Below are 21,631 nucleotides of genomic sequence, written 5' to 3' on the forward strand. Positions count from 1 at the left end.
ACACAACAATATTTTCCCTAAACAATGTTCGTGTAGAAGCTGACAGCACTAGTGATACAAACAACTAGCCAGCTGGAGTGTTTGCTGTAAGCAAACTGGTACAGATTCTATAGAAAACTAGAGGAAGATGGAATAGTTGAAGCATGATACAGCTCTGTCACTGCCACAACACTGGACTCTTGAGCCTGTTGCCTATAAATGCAAAGAATCATAGAATTGTAGAGTTGGAAGGGATCCTGAGGATCATCTTGTCCAACCCTCTGCAATACAGGACAACGCAGCTGTCCAATACAGGGATTGAACTTGCAACCTTGGCATTATCAGCACCACGCTCTAACTAACTGAGCTATCCAGGCAGACGTGCATCTTTCCATGAAAAAAGATTTGCTGCAATGGGTCCTGCTATGTATCTGGGAAGTTAAATGTCTTTAGTTTCCTACCTTGTACAAGTCTTCAGGTGAAGGTTTGGGATCAGTACATCTAAGCAAATAAACCCACAATAATTACTGTCCTATAAAACCATTTAGTAGCCAATCTGCCCACACACCTCTAGAATAATCTCTCCAAAATAAGAAGAAATCACTACCCAAGGCAGTTTTATTTGTATTCTGCCTTTCTTCTATAGAATTCAAGGTAGCACACATAGGTTGCCAGCACATGTAATACTAAGCCATGGTTTAATGTTACAAGGATCAACTGAAGCAAGCTCCTATTCAAGGTAGCTCGCGTAGAAGGATGGCACCCACATATAATGCTAAATCACAGTTTCCAGATACTTCACAGTTGCACTGAAGAAGGTGGGAAACAGAGAGAGAACATGAGCACAAGGTTTGCCACAGCACACTCTTGTAACTTTAACCATTGTTTATCATGGCATAATAGTAAGGCAATGGTTTTCCATCCCTGCACTGGCCAGACACAGATCTCAGCTTCAGTCAGGTTGCTCCACATTTGTTTTCAGGTTATGCTCCCGGGGCCACTGCATTGGGCATGTATTTGGCACAGAGTTGCTCAGAATAGAATGACAAAATTGAGTGAAACCTCAAAGAGCATTTAGTTCACAGTTTTCTGCAATGTCAGAATTTTTATAACTAAAGATTTCCCCCAGGTGTTTATTCTCTGCCCTCGTTATTACAAAACACCAACCCAAATTCTACAGCTTCCTTATGGCTTTACTCAACCTGCCAAATGTTTCTTCAGTTTTGAACCTTTCATCTTTATAATGAAGCCTCTTACTGCCCATGGTGATAAAACCAACAAAGAATCTTATCATAACATGTCATAAAGGCTAACCTGCTTGTTTATTTTAATTTTTATTAAAGTCATTTATAGCCCAATTCCTTTATCTCGGTGCATCCCGGGATCTGTTACAAAATACATGAACTCACAAAAAATAGAAAAACCCATAGGAACAGCTTGAACAGCTTAAACCACAAAGGTTACAAACAACTATGCACTACCCTAAAACACTATAGGCAACAGTGGTGTTGCTAGGTTTCTTAAAGACTTGGGACAGAGCCTGAGGACACAAATATTTATAAAATAGGCCTATACTAATTTATATGTAAAGATGCAATTTAAATCAATTTCCAGAGGAAAAAGCTCCCTCGGAAGGTTGTGGACCCTCCTTTATTGGAGGTTTTTAAGCAGAGGTTGGATTGCCATCTGTCATGGATGCTTTTGCTGAGATTCCTGCATTGCAGGGGGTTGGACTAGATGACCCCTGGTGTCCCTTCCAACTCTACAATTCTATGATTCTATGATTCTATAGTTAACTTGGGCTTGGTGTTGAGGCTTACAGTCTCACTGCCAGACCTTAATTTCCCACTGAATGAATTAAGGGGGAGGGGGACTGTATCTCGCCACTACTGTGCTTTGCAGTGTGGACAGCTGCAATGAAAGCAAAGGGAAAAAAATAAATAATAAGTTTTTTGTTTGTTTTTTTAGGGGGAGGGACAGGAAATCTGGGGACCAGCACAAAAGGTCTGGGGCTCAGGCTTCCTGGGCCACCAGCTAAAAATGCCCCCGCTTGGCAAATGAATAAGTATTTACTTGGTGCTGGCATCCTATGGATCCTATGGCTTATAACAACTGGCACACAATTACAAATGCAGATTGAATAGTTCCTGGAGGATACTGATTGTGTAGATCTATTTCAGTCTGGGTTCAGGTGCAGTTTTGAGACTGACTCAGCCCATATCACCCTGATGGATGACCTGGGTGTATTGGGGCACAGTGGTTCTACTCCTCCTCTCCATGGGGCCATGTCCAGACAGTAGCACTGGGGATGCCATGCTTTGTCCCCACGGTGCACCACAGGTAACAGTCTTGTCCGCAATGCTGTGAACATCTATATGAAGCCACCAAGTATGGTCATTTGAAATATGCTAGAGAGTCCCATGGACTGCAAGAAGATCAAACCTATCCATTCTGAAAGAAATCAGCTCACTGGAAGGACAGATCCTGAAGCTGAGGCTCCAATACTTTGGCCACCTCATGAGAAGAGAAGGCTCCCTGGAAAAGACCCTGATGTTGGGAAAGATGGAGGGCACAAGGAGAAGGGGACAACAGAGGACGAGATGGTTGGACAGTGTTCTCAAAGCTACCAGCATGAGTTTGACCAAACTGCAGGAGGCAGTGGAAGACAGAAGTGCCTGGCGTGCTCTGGTCCATGGGGTCATGAAGAGTCGGACACGACTAAACGACTAAACAACAACAAGCTGCTAGAACATAGGATTCACTACAGATGACGAACCAGGCTGATCTCTTTTCCTACCGGGGACGAGGCAGGGGACCTTTCTTGCATCACATCACATTTGCAGTTAGAGAAACTTAACCTTCTTTGTCAATTAATGTTCCTAACAGCATCCCCTTTCGCTTCAAAATGAATGTGGATCATTGAACTGGATTGTTTCCACAGCATGCCTTTGGTTTGCTAAACTAATAAATAGGAGCTTTTAACAGCCATTCATACACAGTCTAACCTAACCTTCTCCTATTAACTTGAAGCATACTAATGAAAAGTGAGCAGAGAACAATATACTCAGGATGATACATAGAAATCTGCTACTGGGACCAGGGGAATAATTGTGAAAGGCACACTGACTATTTAGCCAGACAACAGAGCAGCTACTGTCACAAAATACACAAAACGAGTTTCTTTCATTGTGGGAAACACTAACTTTAATCTAGATCAAGACACTGATTGTGCTCATAAGCAACACTAAGTGAATTTGGGGGGGGGGGGGTTAACACCATGTTTTATTGAACAAGCCAGGATGAGTGCTGCAGATGACTGAAGAAACTGTGCTTTGTTTCCTCCTCACTTCCTCAGTCACTTCCCATTTGACATGCCCAAAAACAGACAGTCCTCCTTTCCATCTCAGACACTCGCAAATATGAGGATATGTTAACCCTTTCCTACCACCCAGTAGAATAAAATAATTTATCTCAGTTGGACTCCTGTCTTCGTCCCTGCTGGGTTTTCTTTAAACTGCTAACTGAAATAATGAACATTGGGAGGCAAAGGGATATCTTCATACTTTTCCAGCAGATGCTCACACACCCTTTACAGGCCCATCCAAAATTCACCCATTACCCATCAGTGATCAGTACCTTTAAGGCAGGTTTTATCAAACTAGACCCCAAAGTCCATCCAGATTATCAGATGTTAAGTACTTTAAAGTCATAAGTATGGGTTTTCACCAATTGCCAGGGGTGGTGGGGTGGGACAAACCCTAAAGTACAGAAAAAGAAATTATCAGTATTCTTTGAATCCTTTTCGGAATTGTTTTACCCTCCACAGGTGTAACACTCATGCTAGCCTAAGAGTTAAGTTGTACTTTCAACATAACAGCCCTGGATATATGTCAATAAATGAGGCAGACACCCCTTTGAGTTTCCCTCTCCTCACAAAGAATCATCAAAACCAGGCTTCCTCAACCTCGGCCCTCCAGATGTTTTGAGATACAATTCCCAACATCCCTGACCACTGGTCCTGCTAGCTTGGGATCATGGGAGTTGTAGGCCAAAAAACATCTGGAGGGCCAAGGTTGAGGAAGCCTGATCAAAACCATGCAGGTTGGCTTGAGACTGAAGGCTTGTAGGGGGAAGAATGAATGCAGAAAGGAGCCTGATGCAAGGAACAGCTACTTCTGGAAAAGTGCCAGATAAAGTTGCTTAACCTAGGGAGTAGTTATATCAGAATTGTGTGTGTGTGTGTGTGTGTGTGTGTGTGTGTGTGTGTGTGTGTTTCAATTTTTAATCACTTTCAGATGTTTCATGGGAAGTGTTTCAAAAATTAAATACCTAAATAAACAAACAAATATTTCTAGTTGCTCTTGTCTTATGCCTCTTTTGCTTAGTGAGCCATCTACAGCAGGGCACTGAAACGAACCAGGACTAAACTAGGACCCTGGCTTCAGATTTGTTGACGAATCATGGTTAAAGCAAGCCAGGTTACAGAAGCCAACAACAAACTACAGTTCAAAACTGTGGATTAAACTGTGGGTTAAACCACTGAGTCTCTTGGGCTTGCCAATCAGATGGTTGGCGGATCGAATCCCTGCAATGGGGTGAGCTCCCGTTGCTCTGTCCCTGCTCCTGCCAACCTAGCAGTTCGAAAGCACACCAGTCCAGGTAGATAAATAGGTACCGCTGTGGCGGGAAGGTAAACAGTGTTTCCATACACTCTGGTTTCTGTCACGGTGTTCCTTTGCACCAGAAGTGGTTTAGTCATTCTGGCTACATGACCCTGAAAGCTGTCTGTGGACAAACGCCAGCTCCCTCGGCCTGAAAGTGAGATGAGCACCACAACCCCATAGTCCTCTTTGATTGGACTTAACCGCCCAGGGGTCCTTTACCTTTTACCTTATAGATTAGGTCCAGTCGCGAACTACTCTGGGGTTGCGGCACTCATCTCGTTTTATTGGCTGAGGAAGCCAGCATACAGCTTCCGGGTCATGTGGCCAGCATGACTAAGCCACTTCTGGTGAACCAGAGCAGTGCACAGAAACACCATTTACCTTCCCGCCGGAGCGGTACCTATTTATCTGCTTGCACTTTTACATGCTTTCGAACTGCTAGATTGGCAGGAGCACGGACCAAGCAACAGGAGCTCACCCCGTCGTGGGGATTCGAACCACCAACCTTCTGATCAGCAAGCCCTAGTCTCTGGATACAGAACCACAAATACATGGTTATATATAGTCACTGTTGCTTTGCAGTTTCTGAAAGCTGTAATAAATATTGTCAGCTCCATATCTATATTATTGGTTCTCAGATATTTATGGAAAATGCCAGATTTTTAAAACTATGGGTCTTAAAAAATGTTTTGCTAGACTTTTTAGTAAAGACGACGTCAACAGTATTTTAACAATAAATGAACCCTGCACTACTGGCTTTGCATTCTTGTCTTTATACTCAATAAAACCAAGATTCCATATTACCCAGCCTGAGCGACTTCTGCTGCTATCAACACTCCAGTCATGGTCAAAGATCTTTCCCAGTACTGCTATGCTGGATCACTGAACTGGAATTTAAATCTTGGCCTTTATATAAAGCACATGCTCCAAATGGTGTTTTACTGCTGAACTGTATCCTCTGCTTCCACCAAGCTTTCAATTTCACACTTACTCATCAACGTTGCGAAACCTGACTGCTGGTAAACTTTGCTTCTCAATATGATATAGTTCAGTCCTCATTAAGTCAATCTTAAAAATAAAAAATCTTTGTCCCAATCCCCGCACCCTTCCAAAATAAATTGTGAAAATTGGGTACATCGATAAAGCCAGGACAAAGTAATGAAGGTCTGAGAAATCATATTATCTGAGGAGGAGGCAAAACAATGAAGAGAGATGGACAAGGGCTCTGGCATAATCTCGTTCGCAAGGGACGCTCCAAAGAGTAAGGAGTGGCAATGCAATATGAACAAGAACTTTATGCACTGCCCATTAAAAACAGAGATAAACATACAAAATGGAGCATTACAGCCCTAGATCAAGGCAACTATTTCAATAAGCTTTTGGACACAATGTTCTTTTGGACATAATTTGGGCATAACTGTACTGTATGCATTTTTTCTTCTTCAAGCAAAGCCAAAGGAGGTTTGCAATTCAAACAGGGTTGCCGTTTAGTTTTTGCCCTTCGCCAGGCCTCACGAGGTCATGGTTATCTACAGCAAAGCCTAAGATGATTTCTGGAATATGTAGAGAGAAAGGTGGTATTTAAGGAACTCAGATCCCAACCTAGAATATGGCTCAGACTTACCATATTTTTCGCCCTATAGGACGCACTTTTTCCCCTCCAAAAATGAAGGGGAAATCTGTGTGCGTCCTATGGGGCGAATACAGGCTTTCGCTGAAGCTTGGAGAGTGAGAGGGGTCGGTGCGCACCGACCCCTCTCGCTCTCCAGGCTTCAGGAAGCTATCAGCAAGCCTGGGGAGCCCGTGGGAGTTCCCGCAGGGCTCCCTAGGCTGCGGATAGCAGCCTGCTGTCCGGCGCGGGGCGCCCTGAAGCAGAGCGCCCCGCGCTTCAGGCAGACATTGGCCAGCCCCACAAGCTCGGGGAACAGCGGGGAGGCGGAGCGCCGCCATACCGCTGTTCCCCGACCTGGTTTGGTTTCCCCGACCTGGTTTGGGGGGAGGGGGGAATAAAGGGGAAAAAATTTCCTTTATTTCCCCCCCCCCCCAAAAAAAATTAGGTGCGTCCTATGGGACGAAAAATCAAGACTGTAGGGTAGGGGGCTTTAATGTTGTGGTCCTGGTTGGGGGCACCGTGCCTGCAATTTGTATTGCAAAACAAAACAAAACAAAAAACCCAACAACATTAAAACAAACAGATTTCTTTTCTCTTGGTACTGCAAATTGTGAGAGGTCCAAACCAGACAGGGACCAAAGCAGGGAAGGGTCAAAGGCCTTCTGCTATGATGCAAGGCTCCAAAGTTTGGATTGGACCCTCAGAAACTGCTATTTGCAAGGGCGTGAAAAGGAACTATCTCCGCAGTGCTAATTGCAAGGGGGGTGTACTGACCACAACCACTTGTGCCTCCTACCATTTGAACCCCCCAACCACTCCTGCACTAAAGGGATCTTGGTTTAAAGTGTTGGGAAATACTGTGAGACCTTCAAGGGCCTCTATCAATCAGTATATAGTTTTATACTCAACAGCATAAAGCCACTTCAAGTGTCTATAAGAACAGAACACAGTTTTAGTAACCTGTTACTGTCTTATTTTTATAAAGGCCAGAAACAGCCACAAATTATCCATGTCTAAAGTTGATTAACTTAGGAAAACTGTTGAATCTCCATTAAGCAAGAGAGGCTGATTTATGCAATTTATTAAAAACCTTTACCCTTCAATCAAATCATCACTGCAGCTGGCTAAGTATATTCACAGCTTACAGTTGCCATGCTGCTTCCTGCAAGTGACTCCAATTAAGCAGAAATCAGATGGGCACATTCCACGACCAAGCAGCCGCCTTTTCCTCCCCCTGCATTCCCTCATGGTTGACTCAACTTACCTCATCTCATCAATTAATTAGACAGCAAGTTTTCTATTGTTATGTTTGCTATTTCTGTTGCACAGCTACAGGTTATAGGCCCAGCTGTAAGAGATCAATCTCTACAAGCCACACAAATCAAGAAGCATCAGTCTTCCCACACTCTCTTGCTTGATTCCCCCCAGCTTGGGAAAAGTTTCTATATTAACCTTTTATCAAGACTGCTTAAAGCCTGCTCTGTATCCATGACTGCTGCTTATTCTCAAGGGATGAACAGCTTCAACATCAGTTCTATAATGCATGCTTTCCACACAACTATTCTATTCTAAAGAAGAAGAGTTAAGCCTAGAAGAGGGTAATCCATCAGCATCTTCCATATTAAGGCCACTCCATAATATGGAATAATAATATCAGGGAACCTTTGGCTCTCCATTTGTTGTTGGATTCCACCTCCCATCAGCACCAACAAATGGTGGAGTCTAACAACATCTGGACACAAACACACATGTTCCCCATTCCCCGTCACCAGCACTTTCTAGGATTTACAAAGCTGAGGTACCAATAACAGGGGCACAGGATTTCACTGAAAAATTACTAACAAAGTAACTGGCGTCCATTCAATGATAATTCAAGGTGCATGACACTGGTAACCTGTCCTTAGATTGATGAAGCTTATGTTTGGCTGAGCTCACTTTTGAGTAATCTGGAGCTATTTTCTCGGGGGGGGGGGAATAAATCTCTCTGCTTGCAGCACATTAGGGAGCAATTTAGGAGCTAGGCTAGATGGTCATTCAGCCTCTTGCAACTCATTTACTGAATAACTGTAAACTTTTGACATTTTGTTCAGTCGTTGATTGATTTCTATACCACTTGATAGATTTTAAAAACTCTAAGGAAACTGAAGCCACAACAGAAAACTTAAAACAAAATGTTACAAAAAATACAGTTGCGTATAAAAATGCTACAATAATATAAAGTTACTAATATATATAAAATGATATCAATTCATTTTCCTTCTGACACACCCTCCCTCTCAGCCACTATGTTCTCACCCAGGGCCCAAACAAACTCAGCTCACCCGCAAAAGTCACACAATAAGAAGAGTTCCTGGAAACAGCAGATATCATCCTGGTCTCTCACTCTAAACCTGTTTTTTATGGGCAGGCCCAAGGTGGATGGTACTTCCTCAGGCTACTTGCAGCTGTGTCCCATTCAGCTACACTCTTCATATTCAGTTCCGGGTACACCAGGTTTGTTCAGTTTCCCAGTGGGTACAAAGGAGGGGGGAAAGGACCAAGCTTTACTCGAAGCTCTTTCTTTACAAAAAGAAGAAGAAGAAGAAGAAGAAGAAGAAGAAGAAGAAGAAGAAGAAGAAGAAGAAGAAGCAAGAAAGCCATGGTAGTTTGACTAAAATTCTCTTTATATATAGTATTGCTCTTAAGCCTGACAGTATTTCTCTTAAGCCCATGTAGAGCAGCTGTCATTTTCTCCCACTATCTTCCTTCTCAGAACAAAGTAAGTCCAAGTGGGCTTCTGCATCATGTTTATAGGGGTCACTGAAGTCAGAATTATAATAAAACTCACTGCATCATCCAAAAAAGGATGAAGATCCAACCAAGGACTATGAAACTTCAACAGAAAATCACTCACACAGCTTCATGAAAGATGTACTGTACAGACCCCTTGGAAAGACACACAGAATAAAATCAGGACTCCACAAAATCTGCAAAGTAGAACTAAATAAGTTACATTTGATCACCCTGAATTCATCGACTTGGAAAATCTTTTAGTGTAGTTAATTGGGTGTCACGGCAAAATTTTGAAGATGCTATCTTGCTAAATCTAAAATTCCATGGTTTTAGAAAATCACTTAGCAATGAATATGCAGAAGCTGAATAATCTGATGGTTTGAGATAGCACTTACGTCAAAGCACTTATTTGCATAGCTCAAAATATGAGCCTCCAAACTGTAAGCAGCCAAAACAGCCAAGTGCCTTATTTCACTGTTGGCCTCTGTTCATCTGCCTGAGGCAATTCCATTAACACAAAATGCTATCTTCATTAATCTAGCAAACCTCTTTAGTAGCCATTCTTCTTCTCATTTCTAAAAGATTGGATTACAAAACCACACTCCTCTAAAGTTTAGGACCTTTGACGTCTTTAAACCCAATTAATGTAACTATATTAAATCACATCTGAATGGTTCCCAAATAGAAGTCAGAAAAGAGCCTTGACTAAAGCCCCATCTCACAGCACTGTGACTTTCAAAGTCAGTTAGCAATTCTATCAGGGTGGTCCAGTTCTCTCAGAGCAAGAATTTATCCCGGTGGACAAGGTATTCTGAAAGAAAGATTGTCACCCTCACATTTGCATTAATGGAAGCAAAGAAATGTAAGAGCTGGTAGCTCCCAGGTTTCAGCCCTGAAAGCTCCAGCAATCATCCGTCACAGAAAAATTGCTACCATTGATAGACGTACACTACTGGTTATATACAAAACCTTGCAACAGTGAAGGCAGACAAGGGAAGTCTGAAGTACATGGCCAAGTCTGAAGTACATGGCAAATGTCATAATTGGCTCCTTGGCTCTCTGCTCATCTTAACCGTAGAGGTTTGACTGGGTGGGTCCAGGAAGTGTTTGATGCTTTATTGGAGGAGGAGAAACCATCTCCTCAAATGGAGGTAATTGTGCATCCCTTCCTTAAAAGGGGACCCAGAACATTAAACAACTCACCCAGTGGCAAATAACCCCTTTCTAAGCAAGGTGCTTGAGAGGGTTGTGGCAGCACAGATTCAGGTATGTCTGGATCCATTTCAGTCCAGCTTCAGGCTCAGTTATGGCACTGAAACTGCCTTGGTCAGCCTGACTGATTTGTTGGAAGGAAAGCAACCTTGCTTTTTCTCCTTGACTTTTCAGCTGCTTTCAATGCACTTGACAACAACATCTTTCTGGAGTGGCTAAGGGAGGTGTGGGTTCAAGACACTGTACTTCAGAGGTTCCACTCTCCCCCCTCAGTGACTCACAAATTCTCATCTGTGGGAGGTAGCGGGATGGTCTGTTTTGGAAGGAGCTGCACTCCCCTGGAATGAGCAAGTCCATAACTTGGGGGAACTCCTGGACCCAACATCGTCACAGGACGCCCAGGTGGCCTCTACATCAAGGAGCACTTATTTCCAGCTTCAAGCCAACTTCAGACAGACAGACAGACAGGTACGTTTCCCTAGCTTTGGTTCTTCTGGCATTTTCAAGGGATGAGAAACAGCACTCAGGGTGAGACTGCAATCCATTATAGCAAAGTGCACAAACAGGAAGGATGGTGGCACTATTTCTGCTCATCATCACGAGGTAACAGGAAAATTTGTTACCATGGTTTCCACCCATAATAAAAATTGGGGGGGGGAATGACCCCCAACTATTACGACACAAAATGAGAGAGAATCTTCTCAGTGGCTGCACCCAGATTATGGAAAACCTTGCCATGTGAAATGCAGCTGGCACCCTCTCTCACTGTCCTTTGCCAGCAATTTAATAGCTTTGTATTCCAACAGGCTTCTATTTTATAAGACTTTAATAATTTTCTACCTGTTGCCCTCTGTCTTTTGTAATATTCTATGTTGTTTTTAATTTAGATATGCTGTAAGCTGCCCCAAGTGATATATATACACTAGAATGGGGATAGATAGATAGATATTAAAAAACATAGCAACGGCTGCCAAAATACAGGCTCCTTTAAAATGATCTAATGTTCTATCCAAAACAAAAACAAAAAAAACCAGGGCAATCATAACAAAGCTAATCTCTATCTGAAAATGGTAGCCAGAGCCCCCAAATGGCTTCCACAGGTGGACAATCAGGATTAAGATCAAGAAAGCAAAGGGAATTGTTTACAATAAATCTATTATAATAAATCTTACCACTTTTTTATTAGATCCTCTTTGGAAAACATTGTTGTGCTGGAGCAAAGAGAAGAACTAGATCAGCATGCCCTTGGAGACTTTTTATTAATTGTAAACAAAAGTCTTTGGGAACAATCCAACGAAGCTTAGCACGTTCAATAGGAGAGATTAAATGAACTGCTTAAAACTTGCAATCCATAGGTTTCTAACAAAAGAAAGTGTTTCATTTTGGCTGAATTATGTTTTTGTTCATCTATGCTATGCTGTGCATATACAAACGAACTAATGGTTAGGAGAAAAGGGGGAAAGTCCTGTTATGCATGTGGAACTTCGACTCATGCAAACACTAGGAGCAGCCTACTGGACTCGATATTAGGGAAATCGTGGCTTGAAACAGGTTTTTCTAACCTACTTATCCACATGTCTGGTGATCAACCCTTCATTTGACCAAATGTTTTGCCTTAGTAATATTAGTAAGGTAAAGGTAAAGGGACCCCTGAGCATTAGGTCTAGTCGTGACCAACTCTGGGGTTGCGGCGCTCATCTCGCTTTATTGGCCAAGGGAGCCGGCGTACAGCTTCCGGGTCATGTGGCCAGCATGACTAAGCTGCTTCTGGCAAAACCAGAGCAGCACACGGAAACGCCGTTTACCTTCCCGCCGGAGCGGTACCTATTTATCTACTTGCACTTTAACATGCTTTTGAACTGCTAGGTTGGCAGGAGCAGGGACCGAGCAACGGGAACTCACCCCGTCACGGGGATTCAAACCGCCGACCTTCTGATTGGCAAGTGCTAGGCTCTGTGGTTTAACCCACAGCGGCACCCACGTCCCTAGTAATGTTAGTAAGGCTCATCTAAAAACAAAACAAAACATACAAACACCGATTAACAAAGGATCCTTCACACACACACTCATCAACCCACCCCATGGGTTCCTATAAGAGCTGGCTTGTTGAACGATCTGCTTTGGCTCAATCTCTGCCTAGTATGTCACGCTAGATTTAGTTAAAACCCTGATGATCAAAGCAAGGCCTCCTTGAGGTTGTATACAGCTCCAGCTACTATCGCCCAGTGTTTACACACTGCGCGAAAAACTTGAAAAATTGTGGTGAAGAGACAGGGAAAATAATAAGCAGACTATAAGAAGTTATGTTTCAATGACATTTGAGGAATACGAAATGCACAACTTTTAAAACCCAAGTCAAGCATTTTTCTTTTACTTTTACTTCAAGTGAATTTTTACTTCTGTTACCTAAATGGAGATGTTTCTTTTTAAGTGTCAGGCTTTCATCATCCACCCTTGCTCTTGCCATGTTGTCCATCATTGCAGCATACCCGGTTGCTATGTCACCATTTGGAAACGCATGCACACAAGGCCGTACATAACCTTGAGAGCTCCAATAAACAAAGGCGCCGAAACCTCAATCCACCGGGAGTCAAGGGAAATTAACATTTACAACCTACTATGTTCAAAATGAAAAGCCTTAGCATAACCCCTCATAAATAGCACTTGACTTTATAGCCCTCCTCTTTGCAGAGATCACAAATGAGAACCAATGCAGAAGATACTGAGGTCAGAAGTGTTCACGGGGCTATCATCCTTATGTAACTTTTACAGTACTGTTCTTTAAATGGAGCACACCAAGGGCGCACTGCTTGCTTGATTGACTCAAATTCTAAACAGTTTTTAAAAACTTCTTATGCACCAGCATTGTCCGGAAGGCTCTAGCAGCAACTTCTCATCTTTGATAAACCTGGCATGGGTGATGTTGTCTGAGGATGCTTAAAGTCTTTCTTTACGGGTACTCCCAATTAACACCATTCCTTCTGCACAACCCAAAGTTTTAGCAAGGAAGCAGGACAGGCTACAGTTAGAGAGGAAGTGGTGCAAAACTCCGCCGTGAAGCTGACCGAACAGCCATTAAAAAGCACAGCCAAAACTATCAGATAGTGATGCTTGCAGCAAAAAAGGTCCATGTTGCTGTTTCCACTGTGTCCTCAAGAAGCCACCCAGCAGAGCTCTTTTGGGTGGTGGGAAACCTGGTACTACCTGCCTTACTTTGTGGGGCACTGTAACCATCAAAGGCCTGCTGCAATAAGTTGGCTAGGCACTTTGAGGACAAATTTGTCACACTGATCTTGATGCTGCTACCAATACAGCCTCCGGGGAGATGTCTAGCACACTGTCTTATCCAAATCCATCCATGCTGGTGATCATCATTACATCTTGCAGGGTCTGTCCTAACTCTTCCAACATTCAGTTTCATTAGATTTGGGTTCTAGTAGCGCGATGGCCCTTCCCCTTGCAAGGCAACACCTACTGGGTACATTAAGAGTTTTCTATAAAATGTTTTTATAGCAGCAAACTATTTTGCATGCATTTAAACCACAAGGCTCCATGCTTCTGTCAACAAGACTTAAAAGCTTTCCTTTATTTGCACAACCAGTCAACATTCTTCTTTTTGGTTTTCCCTATAATATGATCCTATATCCTATCAGTTTCCCTCAAATATGTCTTTTCTATCCATTCTTCAGCGGATTCTTTCAAAGCCACTATAAATAACTACCTTTTGTCTGGCATTAGTGTGTTGGTCAATGAGAGGGGCAAGAACTGGGAGTCTCTGCTAACAACTGAAATAATGACTCTTTGGCATACCAGAAGAATGGCCTAAGCATTTCCGGTATGGGGTGAACGAATCCATTTGAACTGAAAGTTATCATAGCTCAGTGATAACTTCCGCCTTGGGGATGAGGAAGATGAGGAGAGCAGGAGCAGGTTGCACAAGCAGTACCACTAAGTTCTAACCGATTTGGAACCATTCAATTTGCAGCACATACATGCAAACTAATGAACTGTCTGAAAAATATTGATAGTTTAACTGTCCAGCATTGCCCCCTGGATCAGTCAGTCACCAAGGTGATTTCCCATTTTACAACCACAACGGCATTGACCCTTTATTATTTCTTCATCTATTTGCTACTGAGAACTTTTAGGGTGGGTCAAACATCGGAGAAAGAAGCATCTGTTCCTTAAAAAGCAAAACCAATGACAGCATTCCTGTTTTCAAGCATGAGGTCTTTGGGTCTATCTGCATGTTCCCCTTAGCTACTGCAGACCAGATGTTTCGGTGCTGTTTACAGCGAAGGGCAGATCGCACTTTGGAATTTCTGAGAACTTGCATGAAGAAAAGAACGGTGTGCATCATTTTCATTTTTTACTTTCCATGCCTTGTGGCTGTAGCAACATCTGAAAAATTCAAGGACCATTTTACCATCTTCTGCTTGTACAGAGACTATGGGAGAGAAGGAGCTGTAAGCATTCTGTCTTTAAAAAGTAAAATTCTGCTCCCAGGCAATTCATTCTGCACCAAGGAAAATGAGACTCTGCAACCCATATACATGAGGATATTTTGCACACTTCATCCCCAAAATTTTGCTCTTTTGCTTAATTTTTATTATGCAGTTTAATTTCTAACTACAGTAAATTTTGTTTTGCTACCACTCTGTTTCTTAGATTGAAGATGATAACACACACACATTCCAGTATATCCACACAATCCTAAAATGCTATTTTAAGAAATTTTAAAACAAAATTGAGAATCCAGACTGAGGGACCACCACATTCTAGAGTCCAAAAGAACCACAACACACCAAGCTCCTGGGATAGCCCTTTAAAAAAACCACAAAAACACACACACAATAATTTGCCACATACCCCTAGAGAAACTGTTCTCAAATTCTGATAAATAAGCAAATGAGGAGTTACTGGTTGCATTTTATTTGTTGCCTTCTGCCAATTTATGGCATGCTTGCATTCTTTTTCATCTTCTTGTTAACTGCCACTACAGCATTCATGCTGAAGGTTGTGGGATATAACACAACCCTGTGGGCTTTTGTCTTTGGGAAGATGGATGAGAGGTGGCACAAGAGAGTGAAAAATGGTTGCAGCAACCTTACACAAAGTTGAGAAGCCTCATTTGTTAAAGTCAAGCTTTCTGGGGCACGTATACCATCTACAGGTGGCGACCATTTTGTGTGTGTCCAACTGACGCACAGCCACCAAGGGCAGAACAGGGTCAGGCCAGGGAGCCAGGAATGGAACCCCGGCACAAAATGGTTGCCACCTAGATACCCCCAATATGTTTGCCAATGGCATGAAAGGAAGAGTTAATTTCATCAACCCCCTCCTGTGAGGATTCTAACTGTTAATGAGACAGCTGTCTGAGAGAAGGACTCTGGCAGGAGCTTATCTGTTCTCCTGACCTGGATGTGGTCACCAGCTCCTCTCGGATCCGATGGCAGGTTGTTTCTGGAGAAGGACTGCTCTCTATTCAAGGACAACTCACCAAGAATGACCACTGACAATGGTTGTAACTTTAAAATGTGTGTCTGAGCTTGCTTTCTCCTCCTCCCTCCCAGTCTTATTTCCTTGTATGCCCTGCAGGGACTGTCTTAGAATGGAGTTTTGTAAGTCACTCTAAGAGCCTTTTCGGCTAAAGGGCAGAATATAAATGCTGTTAACATCATCTTCATCATCATCATCATTAGGCACTGAAGCCAGAGTTGAACTATCCTAGAAAAAAGTGCCTTTTTCTCGTAAGCCACTGGCACACAGGCAAAGAAAAGTAAATAGCATTTCCCTGATCCTAGGGAGACAGTTCACCAACATCCTTCAAACTGTGCTTGGCTTGGAGGGCTTCCAGACGAGTCTCTATGTATACGATATGTATTTTATAAGCTCCCTTTCCTTGGATATATTCTGCTGTTCTTTGCTTATTCTACTAATGTTTCACACAAAAGTAAAGCCCTCAACATTTCACAAAAATAACCGTTGCCTGGCAACAATTAGTGCAAACTGTTTTCATCGGTATCTTGACTTTGGCTAAAGATAAACTCGCTTCTTCGAAGCTTTCTGGTGAATCCAGCTGTTTTAAAAGGATGAAGATTTTCACTGTGTTGTTTTTTTAAAAAAAAATACCAACAACCCAGCAACAGTAAATTGGGAGCACTGTTTTTAGGAGTATGTCCATAAATCGCCTTGGGACATATTTGTGAAGGGTGATTCAGATATCAATTCAATGAAGGTGATGATGATGTGTATGCAAAGGTTTGGGGGGAACAATCCTCTATGTAGCATTATTTTAATCTTTTTTATTTTAAATTTGTAACTAATACTTTTATAAACTGATATTCACCCCTACATGGATAGCACAGCGATGTGAAATGGGCATAACTAAACTATTTATACCATTTCTAAACAGATAAAGAAACAGAAGCAGGCACTTGGACGGCATAACCAACGCTTAAAAACGTCCAGGCAAACACACACAAATAGAAGTTTTAATCTGGCACTGAAAGGATTGTAGTGTCAGTGCAAATCATGCATCTACGAGGAGGGTGTTTCACAATCTGGGTGCCACCACCGCTTCCGTATATGGGTGGTACGATGCCAGTACAAGCAGATCACACCCTCAGTGTTGTTGTTTTTTAAACAGGGAGTTTTTCTAAGTAAACCTGCACACAGTATTAGCAGGCTACACAGAATAGAGGACTGCAGACATACGGAACTGTAGTTGTTGTCAGCAGCCGCCACCGCCGGCTTCTCCGAAGCATAGATCAGGAGGATATAATCCTGGAACAAATGCAAGCCTACTGCTTAACACAAATGCAGCCCCTACCACTTCACTAAGACCGGGATATTGTAATCTAGAGCCAGGATACGTGACAGGGTACATGAACCACAGTTAAAGAGTTGACCATTTTCAGAAGTAACTGGTGTGAAAATACCCAATTAAATCCTCCCGGTGTGCTGTACAGCAACCTCCAGCATTTCCACCCACAGCATGCAGAACGGTTCCGCAGCAGAAAAACGACGTCTTCCAATTGTGACCAGCAATTTTGTGTCACAAGCTTAGTAGAGATTTATGAAGCGGTGCCGTATCATGAGAACAAATATTTGCACAAGCCAAGCAGGCATAGTATATTCAATACTGCAGAGCGTTGGCCAGGTTTTTTTCTCCTGTCTCATGGACTGCGACTGAACTATAACCTATTTTGCATTTAAAGATAACGGAAAGCTTTCATTGGCCAACGCTGCACACAATGGCAGGGTGGGGTGGGGCTGCTCACAAAGAAGATATCCAATGAAGCTGAATGTTGGAAGACAAAAGAAAGCCCTTCTTCATCCAGCATGTAGCTAACCTCTGGAATTTGCTTCCACAAGAAGTAGTCATGGCTTCTAATTTGGATGGTTTTAGAAGAAGCTGAAACCAATTTAATGGATGAAATGGCTATCAGTGGCTACTAGCCACAATGTCTAAGTTTTGTGTCAACTGTTGGAGGCCTTGTGTCTTTGAATACCAGTAACAACTGGGGATAGCATTCTGGTAGTCAGGTTCGGAATCCTATAGGCATCCAGAGAGAACAGGATGGATGGACTTAGATGGACTTCTGGCCTGATCCAAGCAGGGCTGTTCTTATGACGGAAGGACGTGCATTACAGAGTTGACACATCTAGATCAAGCTAGAACTGGAACACCATTTAAAAGGGCACATCTGCTAATTTAGCAGGGAAGGAATCCCAAATTAAGACTACTACTGTGGCAACAACAAAAATGTTGTTCAAATTCATCACCAAAAGCAAGACTATTTTTATGTGCAAGAGCTGTCTTAACAGCACCTGCTTGATAAGAATCTCCCTCTTTGGACTGGCCAGTTAATTTTTCTTTATTAGCAGAGAAGGCTATTTAGACTGATCCTCTGCACTTTTGCATGCCTCTGTGATGTTTTTAGTTTGCCTGAGTTATAATACATGAATTTCGTAAGCTGCCTTGAGGAGAAGTCATAGCTCAGGGGTAGAACACATGCTTTACATAAGCCTTCCCCAAACTGGTGCCCTCTGGATATTGTTGGAATAAAACTCCCATAATCCCAGCTGTTGGCCATGCGGGTGAGGGCTGGTGGGAGCTGCAGTTGGACATTATCTAGAGGGCATCAGCTTGGGAAAGGGCTGCTTTACATGCAAAAGGTCCCCTTTTTAACCCCTGCCATCTCTACTAGGACTGGAAAACACCCATCTGAAATTCTACAGAGAACCTGCCAATCTGTGTTCAGAGCATTTTGAGCTTAGATAGACAAATACTCTGACTCCTATATGTTGCAAAGGGTCATACTTCTGATGGAAGCACAGCATGTTAAATAAAAACAGATAAATCTTTAAGAATAGTATCTATTAATATATTCCTGTTACAACTTCAAGCTGAGTTGCAAGTTTCAATTTGAATCCATCCTATTTTGATTTCTCAGCATTTTCAGCAAGCTCCTCAAAATGTACTCTTGGTATGTGCATTTACACAGAAACGCCAATCCAAACTGAAAGGTGGAAAAGCACTTGCCGCTTCTGCTCCTAGATTTGAGATTTCATAAATTCCTGTTCAAGAGGAACAGTGATCTGCAATTGATAAGGCACCAGTACCGCCTCTCTGAACGCACAAAATTGTTCTGCCATGAAATGTTGCAATTCATTTATCCTTATGCAATAATAATCTGAGGTTTTGCTATCCATTTTGGGAAGAGAGGAAAATCAAGCTCCAGTATGACACACCTGAGACTAACCCTGAGATGTCTTTTGAGTGATTGAGCACCAAGAAGCTGGCAAGGTGCATAGGGCCCCGTTTGCAGAGTGGGAAGGATATTCTTCCATGAAAACACACTGTAGGTAGATTCTCATAAAACTAGCCCCTCTGAATTGAAAGCAAGAAAAGCTTTAGCCATTTCTTCTGGTGATTTTCTCCAAGTAGCATCTCCAGTTCAGCAAGCAACTGTAAGGATCTCCTCCCTATGCTTTTGTAACTACAGTGGTACCTCGGGTTACAGACGCTTCAGGTTACAGACTCCACTAACCCGGAAGTAGTACCTTGGGTTAAGAACTTTGCTTCAGGATGAGAACAGAAATCGTGCTCTGGAGGCGCAGTGGCAGCGGGAGGCCCCATTAGCTAAAGTGGTACCTCAGGTTAAGAACAGTTTCAGGTTAAGAACGGACCTCCGGAACGAATTAAGTTCTTAACCTGAGGTACCACTGTATTACGCTTATTCTGTGTTTTTTTTAAAGAAATATTTATTAAGATTTTACAAAGACAAATATACAAAAACACATAATAATAATAAAAATAAAAATAAAAAGATAAGTAAAACATACAGAAAAACAAGAAAAATTAAAAATTAAAAACAATTGTTTTTCATAACATAAAACTCATTTGCTTGTTTCTTTGACTTCCTCGCACCTCCCCTTCTTGTATTCCCATTTAAATAATCAAATCAGCAAATCCTTACCCTCTTTCATTTATCTTATCTTTATCGTATTACACTTATTCTGAAGCACAAAATTTTGTTCCTGAATAATAATCTTCAAACGGGATTCACTAGCAATAAGTGAAGTTTTTTTTACTACGAGGCACTGAAAAAAATATACTCCATCCCTTTACAGCAAAACCTTTGCTTTGCACTAATGTCACTGGAACACAGAAGAAGAAAAAGAATCGACACCAGCCATTGTACACCATCTCCAGCTGATCAATATTAGTCATGGATCTGGATTCTTCATTCAGTGAGACACTGCTGCCCTATTTTTGAGCTCCAAGAATTAGATGGATGACTGGAGCCAAGGATTACAATTTTTAATTAAAGCAAACTTCACTGGGTGACTCCTACTGAGTCAGGGCAACGGGTTATAAAGCACTGTAGACCTTCTGACATTAGCCAAGTCCAGATGCTTGAAGACATTTATAACAGCGTATTGTTGAGTATTTCGTTTTCTGTTCTTTCCACTGGCACATTTTGTGCATTCATTAATAATAGGGGGTTTTTCCCTTCCCTTAAGTCTTTGGGTGATCTCCAACATCAATCATACTCAGAGTAGACTCATGGAAGTCAATGGACTCCAACACCTTAAATCCACTGATTTCGATGCCTTTGCTCTGAGGAGATTTCACCCCTCCCATATCCAAGAATCTGCTGATGAGTCTGGTGATTCTCCAGAGAGGAGGGGCGGTTTTCTTCTCTCTACTTATTCCGCTCCAGCACCACATCAGTGTCAGTCAGTCAGTGTGTCGGAGAGAGAGAGACTGAGCGTTAGAGATCGTGTGTTTAGATAAGGTTGCTGCTAAGAGCAGCTGCAGACACTCAGTGCAGTTCAGCATTCATTTATGCTTAGACCTCATTTAGCTCTGTATATAGTTGTATTATAGTTGTAGATAGAATAAAGAAGATATTCTACAGAGCTGCTCTCCGAGTCGTTTATGCTCTGCTACACTCTGCTATACTCTGCTGTGTGACGACTGTCTTCTTGTGGGAGTGAATCCGGTGCTCACAACACTAAGCTGTGAGTCCACAGACCTTTGACCTGTTCCTGTGCAGAAGGTGGTCTCTGGAAGTGCTACCCAGCTCGCCTAGCCCAGTCGGGGCTGAAGTGTCTGAGTCCAGTTAGTGGCACTGGCTCAAGGGCGATGCTGACATGCTCAGAGTATGACTAACAATGAATATCACCCTTTGGGTGTAGATAAGGCACTGCCAACAACAGATGGTTTCTCCTGCGATGTTCTGCCTAATATCTCCTCTTCTCCCCATCACACGTAGTAATAAGACACACAACCCATTGTGTGTTTCATCACCACATTACAAGGGAAAGGCAGGACAGGGGGAATAACCATATTACCTGGATTACAGGGGGGCAGAGGGAGGCTACCCCCCTAGACCCTCTTTTTAAAAGGCTACTGGAGGGCATGATTTGGCTACAAAAAGGTGGAGCCAGAAGGAAATACTGAGAATTGCACTAGGTGCTTCCTACGTTTGTTCTCATAATTTGAGTGCTAAAAGCAATGCAGTGTGCTCTGGAAACCATGTGTTGTTGTTGCTTTGCAATGCCTGCTTCCACCCCATAATTGCATTACTATGGCATAATGAAACCTATCTGCGATCCAGCATTAGAAGTACAAGTCCGCCACCGCAAAGCAAGGAAAACTTGAAAGGCAGTGATACCAAATATAGATAAAGAGATTTAGAAAGGAAACCCCTTTAAAGAATTGGGGGGCGGGAAAACAATTGTACTCACCTGTATAACTTCTATCCCTCTTTTCCTGAAAAAGAAAAGGTAGAAAAATACAGTTATTTATTAAGAAATTAAATTCAGTTACTGCCTTAGTTTCTTTTTAAAGAAACAGCATATTCCAGGCTGGGGAAAA

The 21,631-nt window shown here is 42.5% G+C and overlaps 2 protein-coding genes and 1 long non-coding RNA gene across 3 annotated transcripts in view; 1 reads left to right on the forward strand and 2 right to left on the reverse strand.

Moving 5' to 3' along the window:
* The window catches only part of GOLGA5 (golgin A5), a 496,232-nt gene that overhangs the window by 170,781 nt on the left and 303,820 nt on the right, over positions 1-21,631 (forward strand). The gene's annotated exons all lie outside the window — the stretch shown is intronic.
* ITPK1 (inositol-tetrakisphosphate 1-kinase) overlaps positions 1-21,631 on the reverse strand; it is a 121,715-nt gene that overhangs the window by 66,441 nt on the left and 33,643 nt on the right. Inside the window, exon 2 of the mRNA XM_083618284.1 lies at positions 21,502-21,526. Within this exon, the coding sequence (XP_083474410.1) occupies positions 21,502-21,526 (25 nt within the window). The remainder of the gene's footprint in view (positions 1-21,501; positions 21,527-21,631) is intronic.
* On the reverse strand, positions 15,917-21,486 carry LOC310766708. The gene is made up of 3 exons (XR_014550379.1): positions 20,909-21,486; positions 19,758-20,368; positions 15,917-19,480 (listed from the first exon to the last, which is right to left on the reverse strand). It is a non-coding gene; the product is annotated as an uncharacterized lncRNA (long non-coding RNA).

The sequence above is a fragment of the Podarcis filfolensis genome, assembly GCF_964270895.1.
Source record: "Podarcis filfolensis genome assembly, chromosome: 1".
NCBI lineage: Eukaryota > Metazoa > Chordata > Lepidosauria > Squamata > Lacertidae > Podarcis > Podarcis filfolensis.